The sequence below is a fragment of the Herpailurus yagouaroundi genome, unplaced genomic scaffold (genome assembly GCF_014898765.1).
Source record: "Herpailurus yagouaroundi ecotype Mexico unplaced genomic scaffold, PumYag 28, whole genome shotgun sequence".
Taxonomy (NCBI): Eukaryota; Metazoa; Chordata; class Mammalia; order Carnivora; family Felidae; genus Herpailurus; species Herpailurus yagouaroundi.
In genome coordinates, this window is record NW_024412376.1 from 49,255,873 (window position 1) to 49,277,598 (window position 21,726).

General features: G+C 36.8%; 1 protein-coding gene across 13 annotated transcripts in view; it reads left to right on the forward strand.

The window, feature by feature from the left end:
- The window catches only part of ELF2 (E74 like ETS transcription factor 2), a 95,389-nt gene that overhangs the window by 63,580 nt on the left and 10,083 nt on the right, over window positions 1-21,726 (forward strand). For 5 of the 13 annotated variants that reach the window (XM_040473714.1, XM_040473733.1, XM_040473747.1 and 2 more), the window contains 2 exons: window positions 18,647-18,760; window positions 20,616-20,789. In XM_040473714.1, coding sequence (XP_040329648.1) covers window positions 18,647-18,760; window positions 20,616-20,789 — 288 coding nt within the window. Of the gene's footprint in view, window positions 1-8,826; window positions 9,187-18,646; window positions 18,761-20,615; window positions 20,790-21,726 lie in introns of those variants that run through there. The other 8 variants (XM_040473724.1, XM_040473739.1, XM_040473755.1 and 5 more) reach the window with 6 other exon arrangements.

The window sequence follows — 21,726 nt, forward strand, 5'->3', positions numbered from 1 at the left end:
TGTGTTATTGGCCCACAGACAAATAGTTCATTAGGATAGAATAGAATAGAAACCCCAGAAACCGAGTAAGCATGTATTTATAAACCTGGTATATAATAGACATAGATTTGTAAATCGGTGGGAAAGGATGGGCTATCTATCAATTATATTAAGATAGTTGGCTTTTTACGTAGGAAAAAAAAAAGTAAGAGGGTACTTCACACCCTCGTTTTATTGTTTCAATTGATCTATTCCTTTCTATCCTTTTTATGTATATGACAATCACATCTCCCTTCCTCATAAGCATCGACTTTAATTTGATCAAGCCATATTTTGTAACATTGTGTATATCCTATTGTACATATTTAACATTTATATAAATGGTATTATGTATCTGTTTGCTACATTTTTTAGTAAGTACTGTTCTTAATATCCATGCACGTTGCTTTGTGTATATGTAATATGTTGCCACACAATACTCCAGGATAGATACCCATTACATTTTACCTTTATAAGTTAACCAGTAACGGATACCCATCACTCCTTACTTGTATCAGCTATTGTTGCATAGCAAACCAACCCCAAATTTATTGGCCTGAAACAAGAACTAGTTATGGATTTTCCTGAGACTGTGGGTTAGCTATGTGGTTCTGCTGAGATGGCTGGTCTTACTTACCTATCTGTGGATCATTTGGGAGCTTACTGGTCTAAGAGGGTCTCAGCTGTTACAACTCAGCCCTCTTCTATTTTTTCTGCTTATCTCACATCTTTTTCTTTTCTTATAATGTCGGTAAAGAACTCTAATATGTTGAAGAGTAGTGATACTAATTGGCATCCCTGTTTTGTTCCTAATCTTGAAGGGAGTGTAGCTAAAGTTGCAATCTAAAGTATAATGTTTGTTGTAGGTTTTAGTGTATAAAGAATTCCCATCTGTGCTTTTGGTTTTATTTTTGTATTAGTTATACATAAATATGGAGTCTTATCCAATGCTTTTTCTGCATTTTTTGGTAAGTTACAATTTTTCTCCTTTAATCTTTCGATGTGGTCAGTTAATTGATGGATTCTCCATGCTCTGTTTTAAGTTTAGGACTTTTCACAAATAATATGGAGAGGAGGTTGTGGACTACATTTTAATTTCTCTACTACTTACTATTCATTTTTTCTTTATATAATTTATACAGTTTCTTTATATAATTCATCCACATTTAAGCCTAACATACAATTGTTTAGAATACTGATTTCTTATTTTCTATATCTATTGTACTTATGGTTATTTCTCCCGTTTTGTTTTATATTTGCACCTTCTTTTCTTGATGACTCTTGCTAAGGTCTGTTTTATTAATCTTTTCAAAACCATCTTTTGGTTTTGTGAATCTTTTCTGTTTTTTAAAATTATTGTTCTCTATTTCATTTTTCCTACCCTTTTTTATGTCTTTCCTTCTGTTTCTTTGGTTTTGTTCTGTTGACTTTTCCATCTTTATGAGTTGAATGCTTAGCTTATTTTTAAACCTTTTCATCTCCTGACCTCTGAAGTACTGTTTTAGCTATGCCACACCTAGTTTGACATGTTATATTTTAATTGTAATTCATTTCTAAATATTTCTTAAGTTCTTTATGATTTCCTTTTTATTCCAGGGACTATTTAACATACATTAAAACACATAATCATTTTACTACATCAAAATGTAAAGTTTTTATAGGACAAAGGATACTATAGACCAACCAAATTAAAAGTCAAACAGCAGGTTGGCAGAAGATATTTGCAACAGATATCTGAATTATTATCTATGATATGTTGACATTCTATACCTCATTAAGACAAAAAGTATCCTAGAAAAATGACAATGGATATGACTAGGCAATTTATAGGGGGCCAGTAAGTATATGAAAAAGTATCCCCAGTACTTATTAAGTATATGCAAATTAATACAACAATGAAAATTTTCTTGTCACCCAATAGACTTTTTAAAGTCTGATTATATCTTGTATTGACAAGAATTTGAGAAAAATGGAAACTTTTACCACATCACTGATGGGATTTTAGACTTGCATAGATACTTCGGATAGAGTAACATATAAAATTAAAAATGTACTTATTCTATTCTATAAAAATTCTATTTGTAGGTATATACAGTGAACTAACTCTAGCGTACATGTTTTTTTTTAATGTTTAGTTTTGAGAGAGAGGGAGAGAGACAGAGAGTGCAAGCCGGGGAGGGGCAGAGAGAGGGAGACAGAATCAGAAGCAGGCTCCAGGCTCTGAGCTGTCAGCACAGAGCCCGATGTGGGGCTTGAACCCACGAACCATGAGATGATAACCTGAGCCGAAGTCGGATGTCCAACAGACTGAGCCACCCAGACACCCCTAGCATACGTGTTGAGATAAGAATTTTTTGCAGCATTGTTCATTAAAGTGAAAATGGAAATAAATTTATTTGCCTACCAGTAGATAATTTGATGAATAAAATGGGGTAAATTCATGTATTGGAATATTTTGCAGCATCTAAAAAGCATAGCAATATTTATTTATGCTGGCATGGATAGAATGTAAATCTTGAATGAAAAAAAGTAAATTTTATAATGGTGTATATAGAATAATGTCATTTATGTACCCAAAGCATGCAAAATAATAGTATAAATTATTCTGGGACACACACACACACACACACACACACACACACACACAAATGTAAAAAATAGACTAGAAGAATATACATAAAACTTAATGATAGTGGTTTCTTTGGAAATGAAATGGTGAATGAGAACTGAGAGTAGTCCTGAAAGATGTTATCTTACCCTGTAATGTGTTATTTCTTAGGGAGAAAAAAGCATCTTCAGGCATAAATAACAAAATGTTAACAGTTGTTGTTCTGGATGTTGGAAAGATAAATGTTTGTTACATTATGTTTTATAATTTCACGTAGGTTTTGAATCCTTCTCAAAAATTGTATAATACATGAATACCTAAACTAGGATCATAGATGATGCAGATTTCTAGCCTGGAAAGATGGTAATGTTGTTGATAGGAGATTTGTAGATAAAAGATCTTTAGGGGCACTTGGGCGGCTCAGTTGGTTAAGCGTCCATCAGACTCTTGATTTCAGCTCAGGTCATGATCTCACAGTTTGTGAGTTCGAGCCCTGCGTCCAGCTCTGTTCTGATAGTGTGGAGGAGCCTGTTTGGGATTCTGTCTCTCCTTCTCTCTCTCTCTGCCTCCTTGCCCCACCTCTCTCAAAATAAATAAATAAATAAATATTTAAAAAAAAAAGAACTTTAGGTACCAGTGGGTTAGCCCAATAAAGATGTTTACCATAACATTGGAAATTAGAGCTTAGAGCTAAAAAAATAATAAGTCAGGCCTTGAGATACTAATTTTTGATCAGTAGAGAAATAATATTGAAAACACTAGTGTTGGATGGGTAATAACATTCTTGAGAGAGTGAAGAATGAAGAGAGAAGATGGTTAAGGATCACACTTTGGGAGGACAGCCACCTTTAAGGGTTGTGGAGAAATGGGTGAAATCAACTGAAAAGAAACAAATAGGAAAAAAAAAAAACACAAAGCCAGGCAGTTAATTCTCATGAAAATCAAACGAAGGGAAGGATTTCGTTAAGGGGTGGCCAATAATGTCATTCGTTTGGAGGACTAAGAGGAGTTGGCTGGGTTTGGCAATTAAAAGCTCAGTGTTGACCTCTGAGGAATTTTTTGGTAGGTAGCACGCAGAAGCTGTATTGTGAGAGGGGAAGAAATTAGTTAATCTGAATATTCCTTTTGGAATCACTCAAGATAGAATTTAACCTAGAGTTGCAGTAGATCTTAGTTAAGAACTCCATTGTTAATTTTTTCATAAACATGCTAAATGGGAATTATGTATTAGCTCTTAGAAAGTTTCATAAGAATTGAAAAAGATTTTTACAGAGTATTCAAGATTCTACAAATTCTTTAAGGATAATAAAGAACCCAAACCCTTGAAATCAGCTGTCATAAATGTTATCTGAAATACAGAGATCGTTAACTATTTAAACTCATTTTGCAGGGTGTCATGTACATATGGGCACTTAATAAATGCTATTTGGAAAGAGTTGTTTCTCTAATATCCGTTAGAAAAAACCAGCTACAATAATCAATTGACGGTCTTTTAGGAGTGGCTTCTAAGAATCCGAAGCTGTGTGTCACCCAGTGTAAACTATAGAGTGTAGAGACAGTAAGCTCAAGGAAGAGTCGGGCCCGGGAATAACTTAAGTAAAATGCAGAAAACCTAAACCAAACCATCCACCTTCAAAACGGTACATACTGAGTCCTTACTCACTGTAGGGTTTTCGTGGTCCTTAAATGCATACGGCAAGATAATTTATGATGAAATAACTGTTAGGAGTCATAGATTTCTTTGAGAGTCTAAAAATAGCCATGACTCTTCTTAGAAAAATGCACATTGTACTAACAAAATTTTGCCTTTGTGAACCCCTAATTAAAAATGTATGCTTTATGAAGGCTTTTATACATATAAATAATTTAACTTTCCTGGGTGGTAGTTAAAAATGTAGTATATACTCACTCTTCCCTAATTTCATGTATAAGCAATTTTGTACATCATACTGTCTCTAAGGACTTCACCATTAGTGGGAGTTCTATGTGAATTAGGAAGGCTTAATTCTTTTCTTTTGTTAATATAACGTAGTGTTACCAGGTGTGATAATAGGTACCTATGATAGAAACTTGCTCAAAGTAAGTGCTAGATAATTCTTTGTTGAATAAATGAATATGTGACTTTAAGTTCAAACGCCTTCATTTTAATAATACTTTATGGATGTTTATTTATTTATTTTGAGAGAGAGACAGAGCGTGAGCAGGGGAGGGGCAGAGAGAGAGGGAGACAGAGGATCTGAAGTGGACTCTGTGCTGACAGCATAGAGCCTGATGCGGGACTCAAATTCTCCAGCCAAACTGTGAGATCATGACCTTAGCTGAAGTCAGATGTTTAACCGACTGAGCTGCCCAAGGGCCTGGGTAGTTTTTAAGGTTAAGGATTGGGGAGTGGCTTATTTGCATGGTTCTAGCTCAGGGATTTTCGTGAGGCTGCAGTCTCCTGAAGGCTTGATTAGGGCTGGGGGGTTGGGGGGAGGGGTCTGTCTTCTAGATAGCTCAGACACAAGACTGTTGGCAAGATGCCCTGTTTTCTTGCCTGAAAGGCCTCTCTGCATAGTTACTTGAGTGTACTTATGACATGGTGGTTGGCTTCCTTGGAGAGAGTGACCCAAGAGGAAGAGATCAAGCAGACAGTTTCTGAAGTTCTACATCATCACTTGAGTTTTATGCTATTTGTTATAAGTGAGTCATTAAGTCCAGCCCACACACAAAGGGAGAGGGGAATTAGGTTCCACCTTTTGAAGGGAGGAATATAAACTAATTTTCAGACAAGAAAGAAAATGGACAGGTACTAAATGCATTGTAACAGATAAGAACAAATAAGAACAGATAACAAGAAGGCCTTGTTACTTTGGTGCTTGGGTAGCGTTTGAGAGTAAGGGCTCTTAGAGTCAGTGTTTGGGTTCAAATCCTGGCCCTGCCTCCCATTAACTCGATGACCTTGCTCACGGAACCTTAGATTCCACATCTATAAAATGAGCACAATGGCAATATACATTTCACAGAAATGTAGAGAGGAATATGTGAAAAAAGCGAAGGTAAAGCATTTAGCATAGTAGCTTTTATTTCAGAGTCCGGAGTGCTAACCATTACACCATGGAACCACTAGCTTTTATTTCAATAAGAGTTAGCTATTTATCAGGGGCCTGGGTGGCTCAGTTGGTTAAGCATCCAACTTCAGCTCAGGTCATGATGTCCCTGGTTGTGAGTTCAAGCCCTGCAGCAGGCTGTCAGGCTCTGTGCTGACAACTTACAGCTCGGAGCCTGGAGCCTGCTTTAGGTTCTGTTCCCCCCCCCCCCCCCCCAATATAAAAAATAAACATTAAAAATTTTTTCCAAAAAGTTAGCTATTTATCTTTTTTCCCTTGCTAATATAGAGCAGTAACTTTAGTGTAGGAGATACCTTTCTGTAATGTTATTAGCAGAATGTGAATTTGCTCTAAAGTGTCTACCATGCTAACCTATCTATTCTTACTCAGTTTTTTATTCTGCTTATTAATACCTGCTTAATCTTGAAGACTTGAGAAATGCAGATGAATGTGTGTGAATGTGTGTGTATACTATACACGTACACATATTATATATACATACATTCACATGTACTACATGGTTTGGGTCATATTGTGTGGAACAAATACATATGTAATTAAATCTTGGCACATTTATATTTTTACTATTTTACTGTGTTGTTAAAAATTCTTCAAACGTGGCTCAGTTGGTTAGGTATCTGGCTCTTGATTTCGGCTCAGGTTATGATCTCGTGGTTTATGAGTCCAAGCCCTGCAACAGGCTCCGAGCTGACAGTGTGGAGAGCCTGCTTGGGATTCTGTCTCCTTCCCTCTCTCTGCCCCTCCTGCGCACGCTCTCTGTCTCTCTCTGTCTCTCTCTCTCAAAATAAGTAAACTTAAAAAAAAAGTACTAAATTTTAAAAAGAAAATAAGAAAAAAATAAAAAATAAAAAACAAATGGACCAAAAATAGTTAAGTGTTGGCAAAGATGTGGAGAAACTAGAACCTTCATACAGTGCTGGTTTGGGAATGTAAAATGGTACAGTCACCAGGAAAAACAGCTGGACAATTCCTTAAAAAAAAAAAATTCTTCAAATCATTTTTAATGGAGCAATCAATCCATTGAGTGTCTTCCATTTCTTCAGGCTAGGCCCTGGAAATGAAACTCCTGGGTCAGAATACATGAACCTCTTTTAGATTCTTGATATATAATGCCACACTGCTTTCCTGAAAGTTTGTACCAATTTATATTTCCAGCAGCAGCTTTTCCTTATTTGCTATTCCCAATACAGTATTTTTAGTTTGCAAAAAATATTGGTGGCTCTTGAAAGTCTGGTTTCAGTAGCAAGGCAGAATTGCATTAAAGCCCAAGGAATTGTGTTTTTACAAGAACTTTAAATATGTAGGAATACTTTCCAGTCTTTCTGAATTGATTTCTGTTATTACACACACACACACACACACACACACACACACACACACACACACAGGAATACTGTCAAGTATTAGGTGGGAATAGATACAGCTTCTCTTCTCTTGGAACTTAAAATATAAGGCGAGGTAAATACATATAATTAAGATGTACAAAGAGTAAAATACACTCTATTGACTTCTTAAGATATATCTCAGGATGCAAATCGTGAGATAAAAGTTATATATCATACTTCAAACTGACTCTTCTGTTGTGTATTCCTCCTTGAGCCCAAGTTAACCTGTTGCCTCCAGAAAAAATAAGCTTCTCTTTCTTTTTAAATACATGAAAAACTACTGATTGATAGGAGTAGACATTCAAATTTATTATCAATTTCAGTGATTTGCCTAAAGCCAGGAATTGCTTCTTGGTTTTCCTTATCATCCCCCACCTGGAATCTGTCTCAGTTTAAGATGCTGCTTATCAGTAGATGATCCTTGTTTTAAATTGACTAGAGATTTAAAAAGCTACCACTCATATAGTCCCTTTTGTCCAACAGGTGAAAGTTTACCTAATGCAAGAAAGATCCTTATTGAGTTTAAGGGGAGTTGTACTCTGGAAATGGCATATAAGTTCTTTTATGGGAGGGTGGGTATCATGGTGGAAGGGCTAGGACAAAGCTCCAAGAGAATAAATGAGTATATAAATGAAAAAAAAAAAAGTCATGGGCTATGCAAGTCTATTCTAAAATTGCACTGACATGTTGGGCAAACTTTTGCCAAATATTGCATTAATATTACCACTGGAAAACTTTTTTCCCCTCGGATTATCAGCACAGTTCATTCAATTCAGATCATAAAAATTGTACCTTAAATTTGTAACTGCCAAATTTTTTTTTGGTGTGTATTTAGCCAATACTTACTGAGCACTTACTCTGTAGGAGGCACTGTTTTATGTAAATTTTATGTAGAAACAACTTCAGGGCAACATTTTGTTTCAAACTTAGGTTCTGAAATTTTGAAACCAGGGAAGCATTTTTTGTTGTTGTTTTAATGAAGATTCATCTGAGTCATTTTATTGGTTTGATTTTGTGTTGTCAATAAATTTAAAATCACTAAATGGCAATTTATCTCGTTCTTCTATTGTATTTTAGCATGTACTTATTTGTTTCTATGAAAAAGATTTTTAGAAGTAGATGATACAAATGAATACGTTTGTTTCCAAATGAACCAAACAGAAATGAAAGGGTAAGAAGAGAATTTCATGACTAGCAAATTGGGGAAGGATAATCTAATCTCCCAGAGGTTGGCAAATTCTGTTGTTTACTAATAAATACCTGTTTAGTGTGCTCTTTAACACTGCTGTAGAGGAAAAAAGATGAAGCCAGCCTCTTAAAGTAGTTGTAAACTACTTAACTTTCCAAGTAAAGCTTTTAGAATATTTTGTAGGTATGCCTTTTTTGTTGTTGGTATTCCTGTTTTAAAGTGCAGCTTTTTGAAGTGGACGGGTTACATGTTGCATAAGCTTTGAAACAGCCAAAACAAGTTAAATAGCCACCTTTATTTACAGCTGTTGGACTAGGTATTAGATCTCTTCCAGGAAGAAAATTTGATTAATGGCTTTTTTCCAAAGTGGGGACAATTGCAGACTTTTCTTCCGCAGAGCGTGAAATGTGCCTTTTCCTGCCGAGGGGCCTTGTCCTAGCCGCGGCTACCGGGGCGGTTTCCAGCCTCAGGTGTCTCTCGCCGTGGGCCGCGGCCGCTCTCCGGGGCGGGCGTCCGGGACTTCCTGTCTGAACGCGGGGCGGAAGGATCGCGTTGCCAGCCGAGGCGGCCGCCGCCGCCGCCGCCGCCGCCCCTGCCGTTAGGTGGTGGGGTTTCTCAGCCCCGCGGCGGGAGGCGGGCCGGCCTCGGCTTCCTGTCGGAGGACGCGCAAGGATCCGGGCGTCTGAGTGTGTGCGAGTGCGTGAGTGTGTGTCGGTCGCACGGCGTGTATCTCCGGCCGTGGGTTCCGCCTCCTCCCCTGCTGCCGCTGCTCACGGTGTAAGTCAATGTGAAGCAGCAGCTCCAGCCCCGGGATAAACATGGCGACGTCTCTGCATGAGGGACCCACGAACCAGCTGGATCTGCTCATCCGGGCTGGTAAGGACAGGGAACTTTTCTCCTGTGCATCGGTGCAGCAGGAGAGGGGGTGCACAGAAGGCGGGGTGACTCCCCTGTGGCGGTCAGTGCAGGGGGTTCAGTGTCCACCTCAGTCACCGGGGCGGCCGGGGGAAAGGGGGGTAGTGAATGAAGTAATGGAGGCGACGAATCAGGAAGTGATCACCTTGGAGAGTAACCTGCCTCGAATCTGGCGCTGTCGCTTCAGGGTGTGTTCGGCGAGCAGCGGCGGCAGCTGCCGGGCGGAGCGCTGGCAGCTGGTGCCGGAGAACCGAGCCGCAGTTAAGTTGGGGACTCGGGGGCGGACGAGTTGTGCGCTTCACCCCAGTTGCTGAGGAACCAGGAAGTGAGTGAGGCTGTTGTCTCTCGGCTGCGCCTGCCACGCTGTCTGGCCGGAGAGGCCGCTACTGCCCGCGGTCGGGGGCGGCGGGCTTCTCCGGTGAACGCTCGCCACCCCCGCTCCGTTCTCCTTTGAGACTTGGTCCACAAATCCGTGACTTCCGCGTGGACGATGTAGCCCCGGGCCACGTCCGGTAGACCGATACCCGCCAAAAAAATGCTCTGCCCCTCCTCTTCACGTCCCCACCTTGTGCAGTCTCAGGAGTAACGGTTCTGGAAAGGGTCACTGAATAATGTGGAATAGCCCGGGTTGATGTTGCTCTCAGGGGCCCGCCTCCCTTTCCTCATTTAATGGGTGGCTGTGAAGAAGTAGGCTTATGCCCCTTCCCTCGTGGGTTGTTTTTTTAGGGGTAAGAATGGGAAGGACACGGAATATATTTTGTACCCCTGACCTGGACGGTTGAGGCATCAGAGAAGAACGGTTATTTTTGTAAACAGTGGGTGAATGTGAAGGAGTGGGGCGGGCGAGAGGGAGTCTTGGCCCTAGGGAAGTCTCAGCACGGAATTGCCCCCTTTTCCCCTCCCCCCCAAACCTCCCACCATAGCGGAAGCGCCTCGGAGAGGACAGAACGGGCGGGATTGACAGGCCTTTGGTTCCAATCTGCTCTCTAAGATGTTCCAAATAAGAACGTTGATTTCTGGGGGCGGGACTCTGGGCCCGCGCTGGGCCAATGAAGATTGGGCGGGAGTGAAGCTGACAATGTACGCATGGAATTGGAGGGAAGAGGAGTGTAAACACGGAAGTGGCCGCGGGGGTGGGGGATGTGCAGCGCCACTGCTGCAGCGGAAGGGCACGGACTTAAGTTACATAGAAAAAGCAGCTTTACTTAATAGCAGACAGCGCAGAGAGGGCCCTGAATCGATGTAGCAGTGCTTGAATATTATTTACTTATGCTAACAACAAAGCATACATGTTTCTTTTCCCCGGGTTCTGTTTCATATCGCCAGCTATGGGAGTTGGAAGATGGGAAATACCAAAGACTAATGTTGCAAAAAGATGTTACCCTTTGAGAGTGTGAAATTAGTAGTTCGGTTGGGGAGAATCATGAACATAAATGCGTATCTCTAAATTTAACGGAAGGGCTTTAAGTTGAAATAAAGTCTTGAATAATATAACTGTATTGTATAACACATAAGTGACTAGCCTTTTATCCTGTAAGATGTAATACACATATCAAAAGTCCCAAAGAAAAATCACAGTTTACTGCGTGATGATTAAAACATATTTGACAGTTATTTTCTTGTAAGAGCAAGAACCTAAGTATCAGTAAATAAGAGGCAGAGTACAGCGAGAACTTGGTTCCTTTTCTGTATGTTCAGTCCATTAATAATATGAAGGAATGGAATTTTAGGCCTCATGTTACTGGTACTAACAATACCTGTAATTGTGGGGGTCAGTGATATTTCTCTGAGTGTTAAACATTTCGAGAAATGTTTTCAGTGATTGTGAACATACCAGGAGAACCGTAGCATAGCCCCCACAGAATTAGGAAAAACATTGTTAATGTTAGAGGGCTTAATTTTCCCAGTGGAAGGTATTTCTTTCATAAGCTTTTGGAATTAGCGAAGCTGAACGAGACCTGTAGATATCTTGTTTGGAGTGGAAACATATATAGGCAGTCTGCAATTTGAAAACACAAGTTTTATCTCCTTTGATAAGAGGTTTTTAGGTTATATGTTGTTTTCTAGTCTTACTGCATTTCTTTAGTATTTATGAATCTTACAATTGAAGTTTCCTTGTGAGTATAATATTCTGTAAAGAATATGTTTTACATATAATTGTTTTCAGATTATTTCCTCAATAATTTTCACGTAATCTGAAGCTCTTTTACAAGCTCTGTTTTAGAAGGAAACTTGAGATAGGTTTGCTGATTTACCCAAGGATTATTCAGTGAGTTAAAAGTTGGGCAGGAAACGTGACCCATAAAATGAAGAATCATGGATCTAAATTAGTAAAAATTTAGATTGCTGCCAATTTCCAGTGATGTTGGCGGAGTAATGTTTGTGAAGTTTGTATTTGTAAAATAGAATGATACTTTTTTATTCCCTTGAGGGAAGTCATCAAGTGTTAGACATAATTCTTCCTCATAAAGATTTTACAGTCTAATTGGGGAGACAGATGTAAATCTATGCAATACATAAATGTTAATGCTATAATAGGTTGATGATTAGTGTATAATAACTGATACTAATGAAAACTTGTAGAAGGAGGTAAGCTTTAAGTTGAATATTGTTAGCAAAACTGTTGTTTCTAAGTTTATAAAGCACTTAATATTACCACTACTATATTGTTATACGTTAAGGTACTGAGGATACACTTTTGCTTTTCCTCCTTTTGAAGTTATCAACTTTAGCTATCAACTTCAGCTTTAGTTATTACCATTTATGCTGTCAGAGGAGTTTGAGTTAAGAATGAAATAAATAAGCTTACTTATTAAAAATCACTTTTATTTTAACATAGAAAATATTTTTGTGGTAAAGACTTGACATACTTTATAAAACTTTCATTTACAGTGTGATGTATGAGAAAGAGCCTTGACCCTGAAGTCAGGAGATGAAGATCTGCATCTCACTGTCACTAACCTAATTGTGTGCTAGTGACTTGACTTCTCTAAGGCTTCACTTTCTGTAAGAGAACAAGACTGACTAGGGGATCTTTAATAATTTTTAAAGCTCTAAAATTATAAGTGGTTCAAATATTTAATGGACAGTGAAGGATTTTTTTGGGATTTTTTTTTTTTTTACATTACACCATGTGAATGAATATGTCTGTAAGGTCATTACATAATTGGGTTCATTTCTGCTAGCCAGTCTTTGTGCCACATTGGAACTTGAGGCCAGGTCTTTATGTTGAATGAGACTATGATATAGTTCAGGCTTATTTTCATGTATACATACATACATATATACATAGTATGTATATATACACACACATAAACGTATATAGCTAATTATAGGAAAAATAAATGTCTATAGGAAAAATGAATGTTACTTTCTTAACATTTATGTGAGAGCACTGGGTGTGTATGGTCTATAGACTTTCTGGAAGATTTTCAATTTAAAATATTCTACCTTCTTGTTCTCAATTATACTTCCCTTGACTTGTTTCTACTTGTTTTAAGAAATTGAGAATTAAGAAATTGGAATTGAGAGATAAGGTCACCAGAACTTTTGCTCTACTTTAATGCTGTTAATAAATGGGGGGGGGCAGGAAAGGGGGGGTTCTGGAAATTTAGCTTAAGTATTTTCACTGACAAAACAAATCTGTCTAGTTTGTCAAAGGTCATTGTGAAATTTGAACTTGAAAATCATTTCCAGTTTACTGTAAATTGAAATATCTGGTATCAATCTTGAAAAGATCAATTTGGAAACAATTTAGGATGTGAAAAACTGAAGCATGTGTTAAAATAAACCTGGAAAAATGGCATTCATTAAAAAATTTTTATTTGGAAATGTGTTTAAGAAATTACTCTTCAGAATTCATTGCAGCATAAGTACTAAAATTCATATAAAAACTGAGTTGAAGAGTAACATCAGTGTTTAAGTACTCAACCAGGATAATTTAACATAAAATCTTTAGAAACATGTGCTTGGTTGAAAAGGGCAGGCAGGAGAATGTTCTTGATAATTATTTAAACTCCCTGTGTTAATCTATAGCTTAAATGTTCATAGGGATGCAAAGAAGTATTTGTGAAAAACTTGCTAAGTCCTTTATGTGTAAGTGGACAAAATGCTGTTGTACTTACGGAAAATAGAATATAATTTTTCATCTATACACACTAGAAGCTAAAAGTTACAGAAACACTAAGATAGAATTTGGATGTTATTATGTTTGGCAACAAATTACAGTTGCAGTTCTTAAAAACTGAAATCTCTTATCTGAGGATCTGGGGAGTAACTAGGCTCAGGGAGTCTGTGAGGTCAAAATTGTTTTCATAATAATGTGAAGACATTTGCCTTTTCACTTTCACAAGTGTTCAGAGTTTTCTAGAGGCTATGTGACTTGATATCACAACAAATTGAATGAAGAAGCAAATATGAATTCAACTGTGTTTCTATCATGTATTAACAAAAAGTTGCTACAATGTAAAACAAAGCTACTTACTGATTTTTGTTTGTGATAGAAAATGTTTTCATAAAAATATTACAAGTATTGGGTTTATTATTTTCAATGAACTTATAAATATTGTAATGTCTTCTTAATTTCAATTTCAAATAGAATAATATCTAAAAATAGGACTTGTATAGGGGCACCTGGGTGGCTCAGTGAATTAAGCAATTGACTTGGGTTCAGGTCACGATCTGATGGTCTGAGTTCGAGCCCCGCATCTGGCTCTGTGCTGACAGCTCAGAGCCTAGAGCCTGCTTTGGAGTCTGTGTATTCCTATCTCTCTGCCCCCCTCCCCCCATAAATAGTAAAAAAAAAAAAATCTTTTATAAAATAAAAAAATTCATAAAAATAGGACTTACATAAACAAAATCTCTTTGTGGTCTTCAGTAGTTTGAGTATAAAAGTTTCCCTTGACCAAAAAAGTTTTGAGAATATCTGTGTTACAGTTTTATTTAGTCTGCACTTTTCAGTACCATAGCCACTAGCCATATACGGCTATTGAGTACTTGAAATGTGACTGAGAAACTGAATTTTTAATTTTTTTAAATTTTAACTAATTTAAACAAACTGTGGAAAACTTTTATATTGATTTCGTGTTGAAATGACAATATATTGAATATACTGGGTTAAATAAAAGGCATTAATTTCAGTTTTACTTTTTAAAATCTGGCTGCAGGAATTTAAAAAATAAAAACTAAACGTGCCTCATGTTAAGTTTTCATCAAGTAGCTCAATTTTACAAAAATAATTTTAGTTCTTTTTCCCTTTTAAACTTTTAAATTGTAACTATAGTAATTAGAAAGTCAAAGAGGAACAAGAAACGATGGAGTGTCCCAAAATTTTTACCTTTTCCCCCCTTTTTATTGCATTCCTTTTTATTCTTCACTCACCTGTTGACACCTTGGGGCATTAGGAGATAAGCTGTAGTAAGTCAGGTGCACAGTTGAGTGATGACCTTGTAATACTAGTTTATGGTCTTGTTGTAGGGGCATACTACTGTCATTTAAGGAAATGTTGTTGTTGTTTTTTCCCATTGCTCTCAAATTAAGTTGCTGTTAATTTTTATTTTTGACCTTAAGAACTTTCTTATGAACTAGATCCATTACCAGCATTCTCTTCTGCAAAGCTGAGAGGTATGTCTCTTGTCAGACTTAATTACCAAGTTTGGTATTTTGTAACAGCTGTTGAGTGAGTCTGGAGTACTCTGCCATACAAACACCAGTTGATTAGAAAGCTGGAAATGAAACAAGACTCTTACCAATACTAAAGGAGGGCATAAAAAAGCAAATTTGATTTTGGCACAATGATTAAAGTTGAAATTGTTTTGAAGTTTATTTGATACATTTATTTCTTCAAGAGGGATTAACCAGCAACACCACCTACTAGTCTTAAGTAGAAAATGATACCTTTCAGATTACTTTTGTCTTCATTGTTTCTCAATTTTTAAAATGTGTTGCTTATTTTTTTCCTCCCATTAATTTCATACACAGGTCTAGAAAGATGCCAGTAAATCAAGTTTTAAGTAAGAGATAAGGAGTTTTCAGCCCTTGCATGTAGTTAGGTTATTTGCTTACTTTGATTGTACAACACTGTTAAATTCATGTTTATCCTTCAGAATTGTGCATAATTCTAGTTTAAATTGTATTTGAATTACTGAGCTGAACCAAAGCAATTGAAAGGTTTTAAAAATTACAGAAACTTGAATAAGAGAAATATTTATTTTTTTAAGTTTATTTTATTTATTTTGAGAAAGAAAACAGGGGAGGGAGGGGGGGGAGAGAGAGAGCGAGAGCGAGAGAGAGCGAGAGAGAGCGAGAGAGAGAGAGAGAGAGAGAGAGAGAGAGAAAGAAAGAAAAAGAATCCCAAGCAGGCTGCTATCAGTACAGAGCCCTACACAGGGCTCAAGCCCATGAACTGGGAGCTCATGACCTGAGCTTAACCGACTGAGCCACCCAGGCACCCTGAGAAATATTTCTTAAATTTCTTTTATCAGAAACTATTTACAGACTTGTATCAACAAAAGAAAATTAAAAGGAGATAGTGCTTTCTTTTACAAAATGGTTAAGTATTCTTGGATACTGATGGGTACAATATTGCAAATTGATCTAAGTATGAGCTCCTAGTGCTTAGGGTTATTTCAGTTAATAAAAATGACAAAAGGTAAAATTAGTAAGCATCAAAAAAAAAAAAAAAAGAAATCAGTGTTCTACTTAATAAGCTGTTAGTTTACAGAGTAACTTTATTTTGTACTTTTCTTTAGTTTTGAAATATTTTATTTTCATTTATGTTTTTGATACTACCATTTATGTTTCTAAACTCTTAGTATAAGCTTCATGAGGCCAGAGATCTATTCACAATTGTATTTCAGATTTGTGGCACAGGATCTGGCTATAATAAGTGCTCAACAACCATTTGTTGACAGAACCCAGAGTATTAGATCTTCTCTTTGATAATTCATAAGGAACATCTGCATTTTTTATATTCTTATCCTAAATTTAAAATATAAATTGGTAAATTTAATTCTTAAAGTTTGTTATGTAATGTTTTACTCTGTAAATGTAAAATATTTCTGGGAAATAATATGTTGAATTTGGGGGAGACGGGAGTTTGAGGTCAGAAATAGCAACATGACTAACATGAAATGTGCCTCAAACTGCATAAAAACTCAGAGCAGCACTATATGTAACCATTAGGCACATTTCGTTGTTTATAACTGAAAACATTAAACATTGGGTAAAATTCTGTTTCTGTATTATCAAGTGCTTTGAAGCTGTCATTTTAATATGGTAAGGTTTTTAGGGTGTGTCTTAATACAATTACATAAGGAATTAGTTTACCCAGGATAGTTTATTAATAGCACATAAGACAACACCTAAATTGCAACACAAGCAGACTCTAAAGAGAATGAAGTTCCTAGAATAAATTTTAAAAGCCTGAGAAATTGCTTTCCAAGGTTCTTTAATACATGTGAGTGTTGGGGGAGGCACTTTGAAAAAACTACTTGAGAATGGTAATATATTTTATACTTACTAAGTTTCTTAAAGTTGAGCTGGGACTGATTGAATCCTTTGCTTCAGTGAAGCTGCAGATAAAGAGTAAGCAGGGTCACCTAAAGATAGATTTACTTAGAGGTTTGGCTGCCTCTCTGGAACTGTTTAGCTTTGAGCAGATTTCCATAAATGGAAAGAGCAACTGGAGAGACTCAGTACCTTGCTTGAGAGTGTGGATGATGTGCAACAGGTGGTAAAACAGTCGCTGGATTTTTTTTTTTTTTCCTTTAAATAAATGCTCTCCAAATGACTACTGTTTAAGGCTAAAGCTTTAGCATTTGGTGAATTTTGAGATTAAGTGAATTTTTTTTTTCAATTCAGAGTTTCCTGAAAACAGTTTTAAAAGATTCATATCTTTAGTGTGTAGAATGTATGGATCTGTCATATGGTTTATGCAGTTTATACAAATATTTCGTTTTAGTTTTTCTATAGGACATACTGAGAAAAATCTATCAAATTAGAAACTGTTGCATATTCATGTTTCAGAAGCTCTTACCAAGTAGAATATTCAACATTTTAAGTCAGGGTGTGAAATTAATATGTCATTAATGCAAGTTTGTGCTTTGAATGGCCAATTTCCCTGTGAGGTCTGTGGGTTGTTTTTAACTTTAATATATAAAAGAAATACTTGCATGTCTGTTGTATTTAAAGTCTATATTGGAAATTATAGCAGATATAAAGATGAATTAAGATAGCCCTCCTGACCTCAGGGAACATATAATCTTATAGAAGTGGTAAGAAATTATCATTTATTATATACTTATCTATATGCCAGGCACTGTACATGTTTTTTATGGGTATTGCACGTCACTTAATTCTCACACCTATATGAGGTAAGTAATACACCTGTTTTGTGAAAGAGGAAACTGAGCTAGTCTAGGGTAACATATAAGTGGCAGAACCCAAGCTGTTGGACTTGAAAGCCCAAATGATTGCTGTATTATGTTTTACTGTTTCACAGGTATTTCAGTCAGCAAGGCAGACAGTGCTAAAAAAGAGTTACAGAAGGTGGCAGAATTAGAAAAGGCTTCATGGGAAAACAAACACAGAAACTTTATTATTTTTTTTTAATGTTTGTTTATTTTTGAGAGAGACAGAGACAGAATGCGAGTGGGTTAGGGTGAGAGAGTGAGGGAGACACAGAATCCGAAGCAGGCTCCAGGCTCTGAGCCGTCAGCACAGAGCCCAACATGGGGCTTGAACTCACAAACTGTGAGATCGTGACCTGAGCCGAAGTCGGACGCTCAGCCAACTGAGCCACCCAGGCGCCCCACAAACACAGAAACGTTAAAGACAAATTTATTGGGTAAAACCCAGAAAAGCTCAGTGAAGTCCTGAAGAAGAGACAAGGTTATTGGGAAGAAAGTTCCTAGTGTTCTGGTGCTATGTTAGAGTACTCACCTAGGAGGGTCTGTAAGAAACCAATTCATTAAACTAATGTAGAAATGTGTGTTTCCCACTGATTCTGCAAGGTATCTCCCCTGATTTCAGTAGCAGTATGTCAAGATACAGAATTGACTTCCCCAGTTGTTAAACTACAACTGTCCACCCCCCTACCCCCAAGTTAGTTTTGTTCTAAAGTTGATATAAGATTCAGATTTCAAGGGTCTGTCCTTGTTTTCCTTTTGATAAGATTCAGAAATTTCTTGGTAATTTCTAATCATTCTTAATAGTTGCTTTATAAATTCAACATTTATTTTGTAAAGTATAGATACCGGATTGTTTTTTTAAATTATTTGTGTAAATAATTTATATGGACTAATATGTATCAATGACTTATTTATTCATATGAGAGTGAATTTGTTTCTTATAGACTAATATGTCTTAATTTAGTAATGTATTCAGTATATTTTTAATTGAGTAGAACTTATTTTCCCCCCAGTGGAAGCATCAGTTCATAGCAGTAATGTACACTGTACAGATAAGACCATTGAAGCTGCTGAAGCCCTGCTTCATATGGAATCTCCTACCTGCTTAAGGGATTCAAGAAGTCCTGGTATGTGAATTGTTCTGTTTTATATTAAACATGTCACATCACTCCACGTATCTAAAATAAAAGTTTCTTCTGTTTTTGTCTTTAATTTAAAAAAATGTGTTTTTATTTTGAGAGAGTGAGTGAGCAAGCAGGGAGCTGGAGAGGGGCAGAGAGGGAGGGAGAGAATCCCAAGAGTGCTCCATGCTGTCAGTGTGGAGCCTGACGCAGGGCTTGAACCCATGAACTGCGATATCGTGATCTGGGCCAAAACCAAGAGTCGGTGGCTTAACTGACTAGGACACCCAGGTGCCCTGAAAGTTTCTTCTTAAATACATGGGGGTTGTTGTTGTTCTCAAGGTTTATTATGCACGAATACCTGTGACAGCAATAATTGATCTTTGTCAAAGTTCCCAAGACTTAAATACTTGAAATACTTGATTTTTATAATAAATGATACAGAAAATGCCCACTATAGACAGATAAATGTTCGTTAAGTTTTTACCTCTCCTGTCATGTCTTATTTTCCTAGTTCTGGGTAAATTAGAAACCTTTGTAGTCCTTAAGGGAATGGCACATGGGGTGGTGGAGTTGCCTCCCAAGACTGCTTTCTATCCTTTCTTCAGTGATAAATAGGCAGTAGCTCCAGGGAACCATCAGAGGTGGAAAGAGAAGATAGAGCTTCCACCATTTCCCTATACTCCCTCAGGCTACAAGTTTCTTTTTCTTTTGGTCCCGTTTTTTCTTTAAGACTGCCTTTGAGAGTCATTTTGTCTTCCAGTTTTAATGTCCAAGTGTTAATTTGACTTAATACAATGATATTGGCCTTTCTTATTATAGGGATTTATAATAAATCCTAAGAGCAAATGTCCTTTTTCATAATTGGAATCCCATGTATTATTTAGAGATGTGAGAAAAAAGTTAGGGCATGCTGGTCAATGTATTGATCCACAATAGTATGTATTAACTGTCTCCTAATTGAAATAGAAATGTCCTATTATGATTATTCATGCACATGGAAAGGAAACCAGAGCAACATTACTGTAATAAAACACTGAATGGCAGTCTATATGTATTGGTTTAGTGACTCAAAACATCAGGACTGTTACGTTAAATAAAATTTTAAATACTGAAAGATGATATTAATTGGGCTGTAATGAGGTTTTCCTTTTCTTCATATTTTGAAATGATCTGTAAGTGCTTTCTTTTCACTGCAGACACATTTATTAAATGGTTTTTAAAATATTTTTGTAACATTTTATTTTTGAGAGAGAAGAGAGCACAAGTGGGGGAGGGGCAGAGAGAGGGAGACAGACAACCTGAAGCAGGCTCTGCACTGTAAGCACAGAGCATGATGTGGGGCTTGATCTCAAGACCCGTGAGATCATGACCAGAGTCGAAATCAAGAGTTGACCGCTTAACTGACTGAGCCACCCAGGCGTCCCTTTATTAAATGTTTTTAATTTTATACCATGTGCATGTATTACCTAGTTAGAGTATAATGATGGGTACAAGGAAGGAAAGTAATTATTAAAGAACTCACTATTATATTATACTATTATTTTATTTTCAGATGTTTTCCCAATTGTCAAAATAATTCAAAGTCTTCTACAGTAAGCTCGAAAGCATGTAAAAATGTGAAGAAGGGGGGTGACCTCGTATGATCCCCACCTTTTTACCACCTTACCTTCAGCCTGATTTTCTTTGCATTTATTTCCTTACGTACTTGAGATCATATTGCATATTCAGCTTAACTTCAGGCATTTATCCTGTTTTAATGAATTGTTAATAAGTCTCACCTCTATCAAATATTGAATTGTCCGCATTAAAAAGTGTTAATAGGGGTGGGAAATTTTAATTTTTCAACTTTTCTTTATAGTGGAAGTGTTTGTCCCTCCTTGTGTATCAACTCCAGAATTTATCCATGCTGCTATGAGGCCAGATGTCATTACAGAAACTGTAGTGGAGGTGTCAACTGAAGAATCCGAACCAATGGATACCTCTCCTATTCCCACATCACCAGACAGCCATGAACCAATGAAAAAGAAAAAAGGTAGAGTATATTTATAAATTTCTGGAAAAGTGGGTGAAATTTTTTCTGGTATTTTTTTTCCCACATCAAGGGACATAGGAAATATATGCTGTAGATTTAAGATTGAAGTTATCTTTAACTAGATATTCTCAAAGAATCAACAAATTGAGATTAAAGTAGTGTTTTAACATGTTCATACTGTTTAAAAGGAGTGTGTATTTGAGCTGTAAAGTAAGTTGCCTGCAAATAACAAGTGTTGGAAAATGGAAGATCAGAGATTCACTGCCTATTTGCTTTCTGTTTTTAAAAAAAACATTTTTTATTTTCTCTATTTTTAATAATCTTGTGTTCCCCTCTTTTGTGGGAATTAAAATAGAAAGCCCAATGCTATTTACCTTCTGTCTTAAAACACCAAGATTGCCAGTAAGGACTTTTAAGTGGAATAAACTCACCAATGGATAAAGAGCCTTTCTACTTACTATTTGACTCCTGCTGAAACTTCTGTTGACCTGATCTCAGTGGGTGAGGCACAAAGCCCCAGCACACCTCCAGCATCCCTAAGGGATGTGCAGCAACTGGGTCCTTTTCTTTCCTCTTCGGTCCAAAGGTAAAACTTGAAAAAAATGAAAAATCTGTATAAATGGGTACTCATCTAATTCCATTTTCTTCTGCATCTCTTCACATTTTAGAGTAGAAAAAAACAAAGGCAAAAGTAAGAAAAACTTGTGTTAGAAATAATGGTAGCTTTTTCATCTATTAGAGGTATTTCAAATTGCTGTGATATTTATAGGTCTGTGCTCATTACTGTGAGGGACACAGTGAAGAATAAGATTGAGTACCTTCAGTCCTGTGTTACATGTAGATTACATGTATCTTGCAAGAGCTATGAATGAGAGAGGATTTAGAAAGAATTATTTCCTGCTGTAAATGTTTAAAAACAAAAGACATACATATAAAC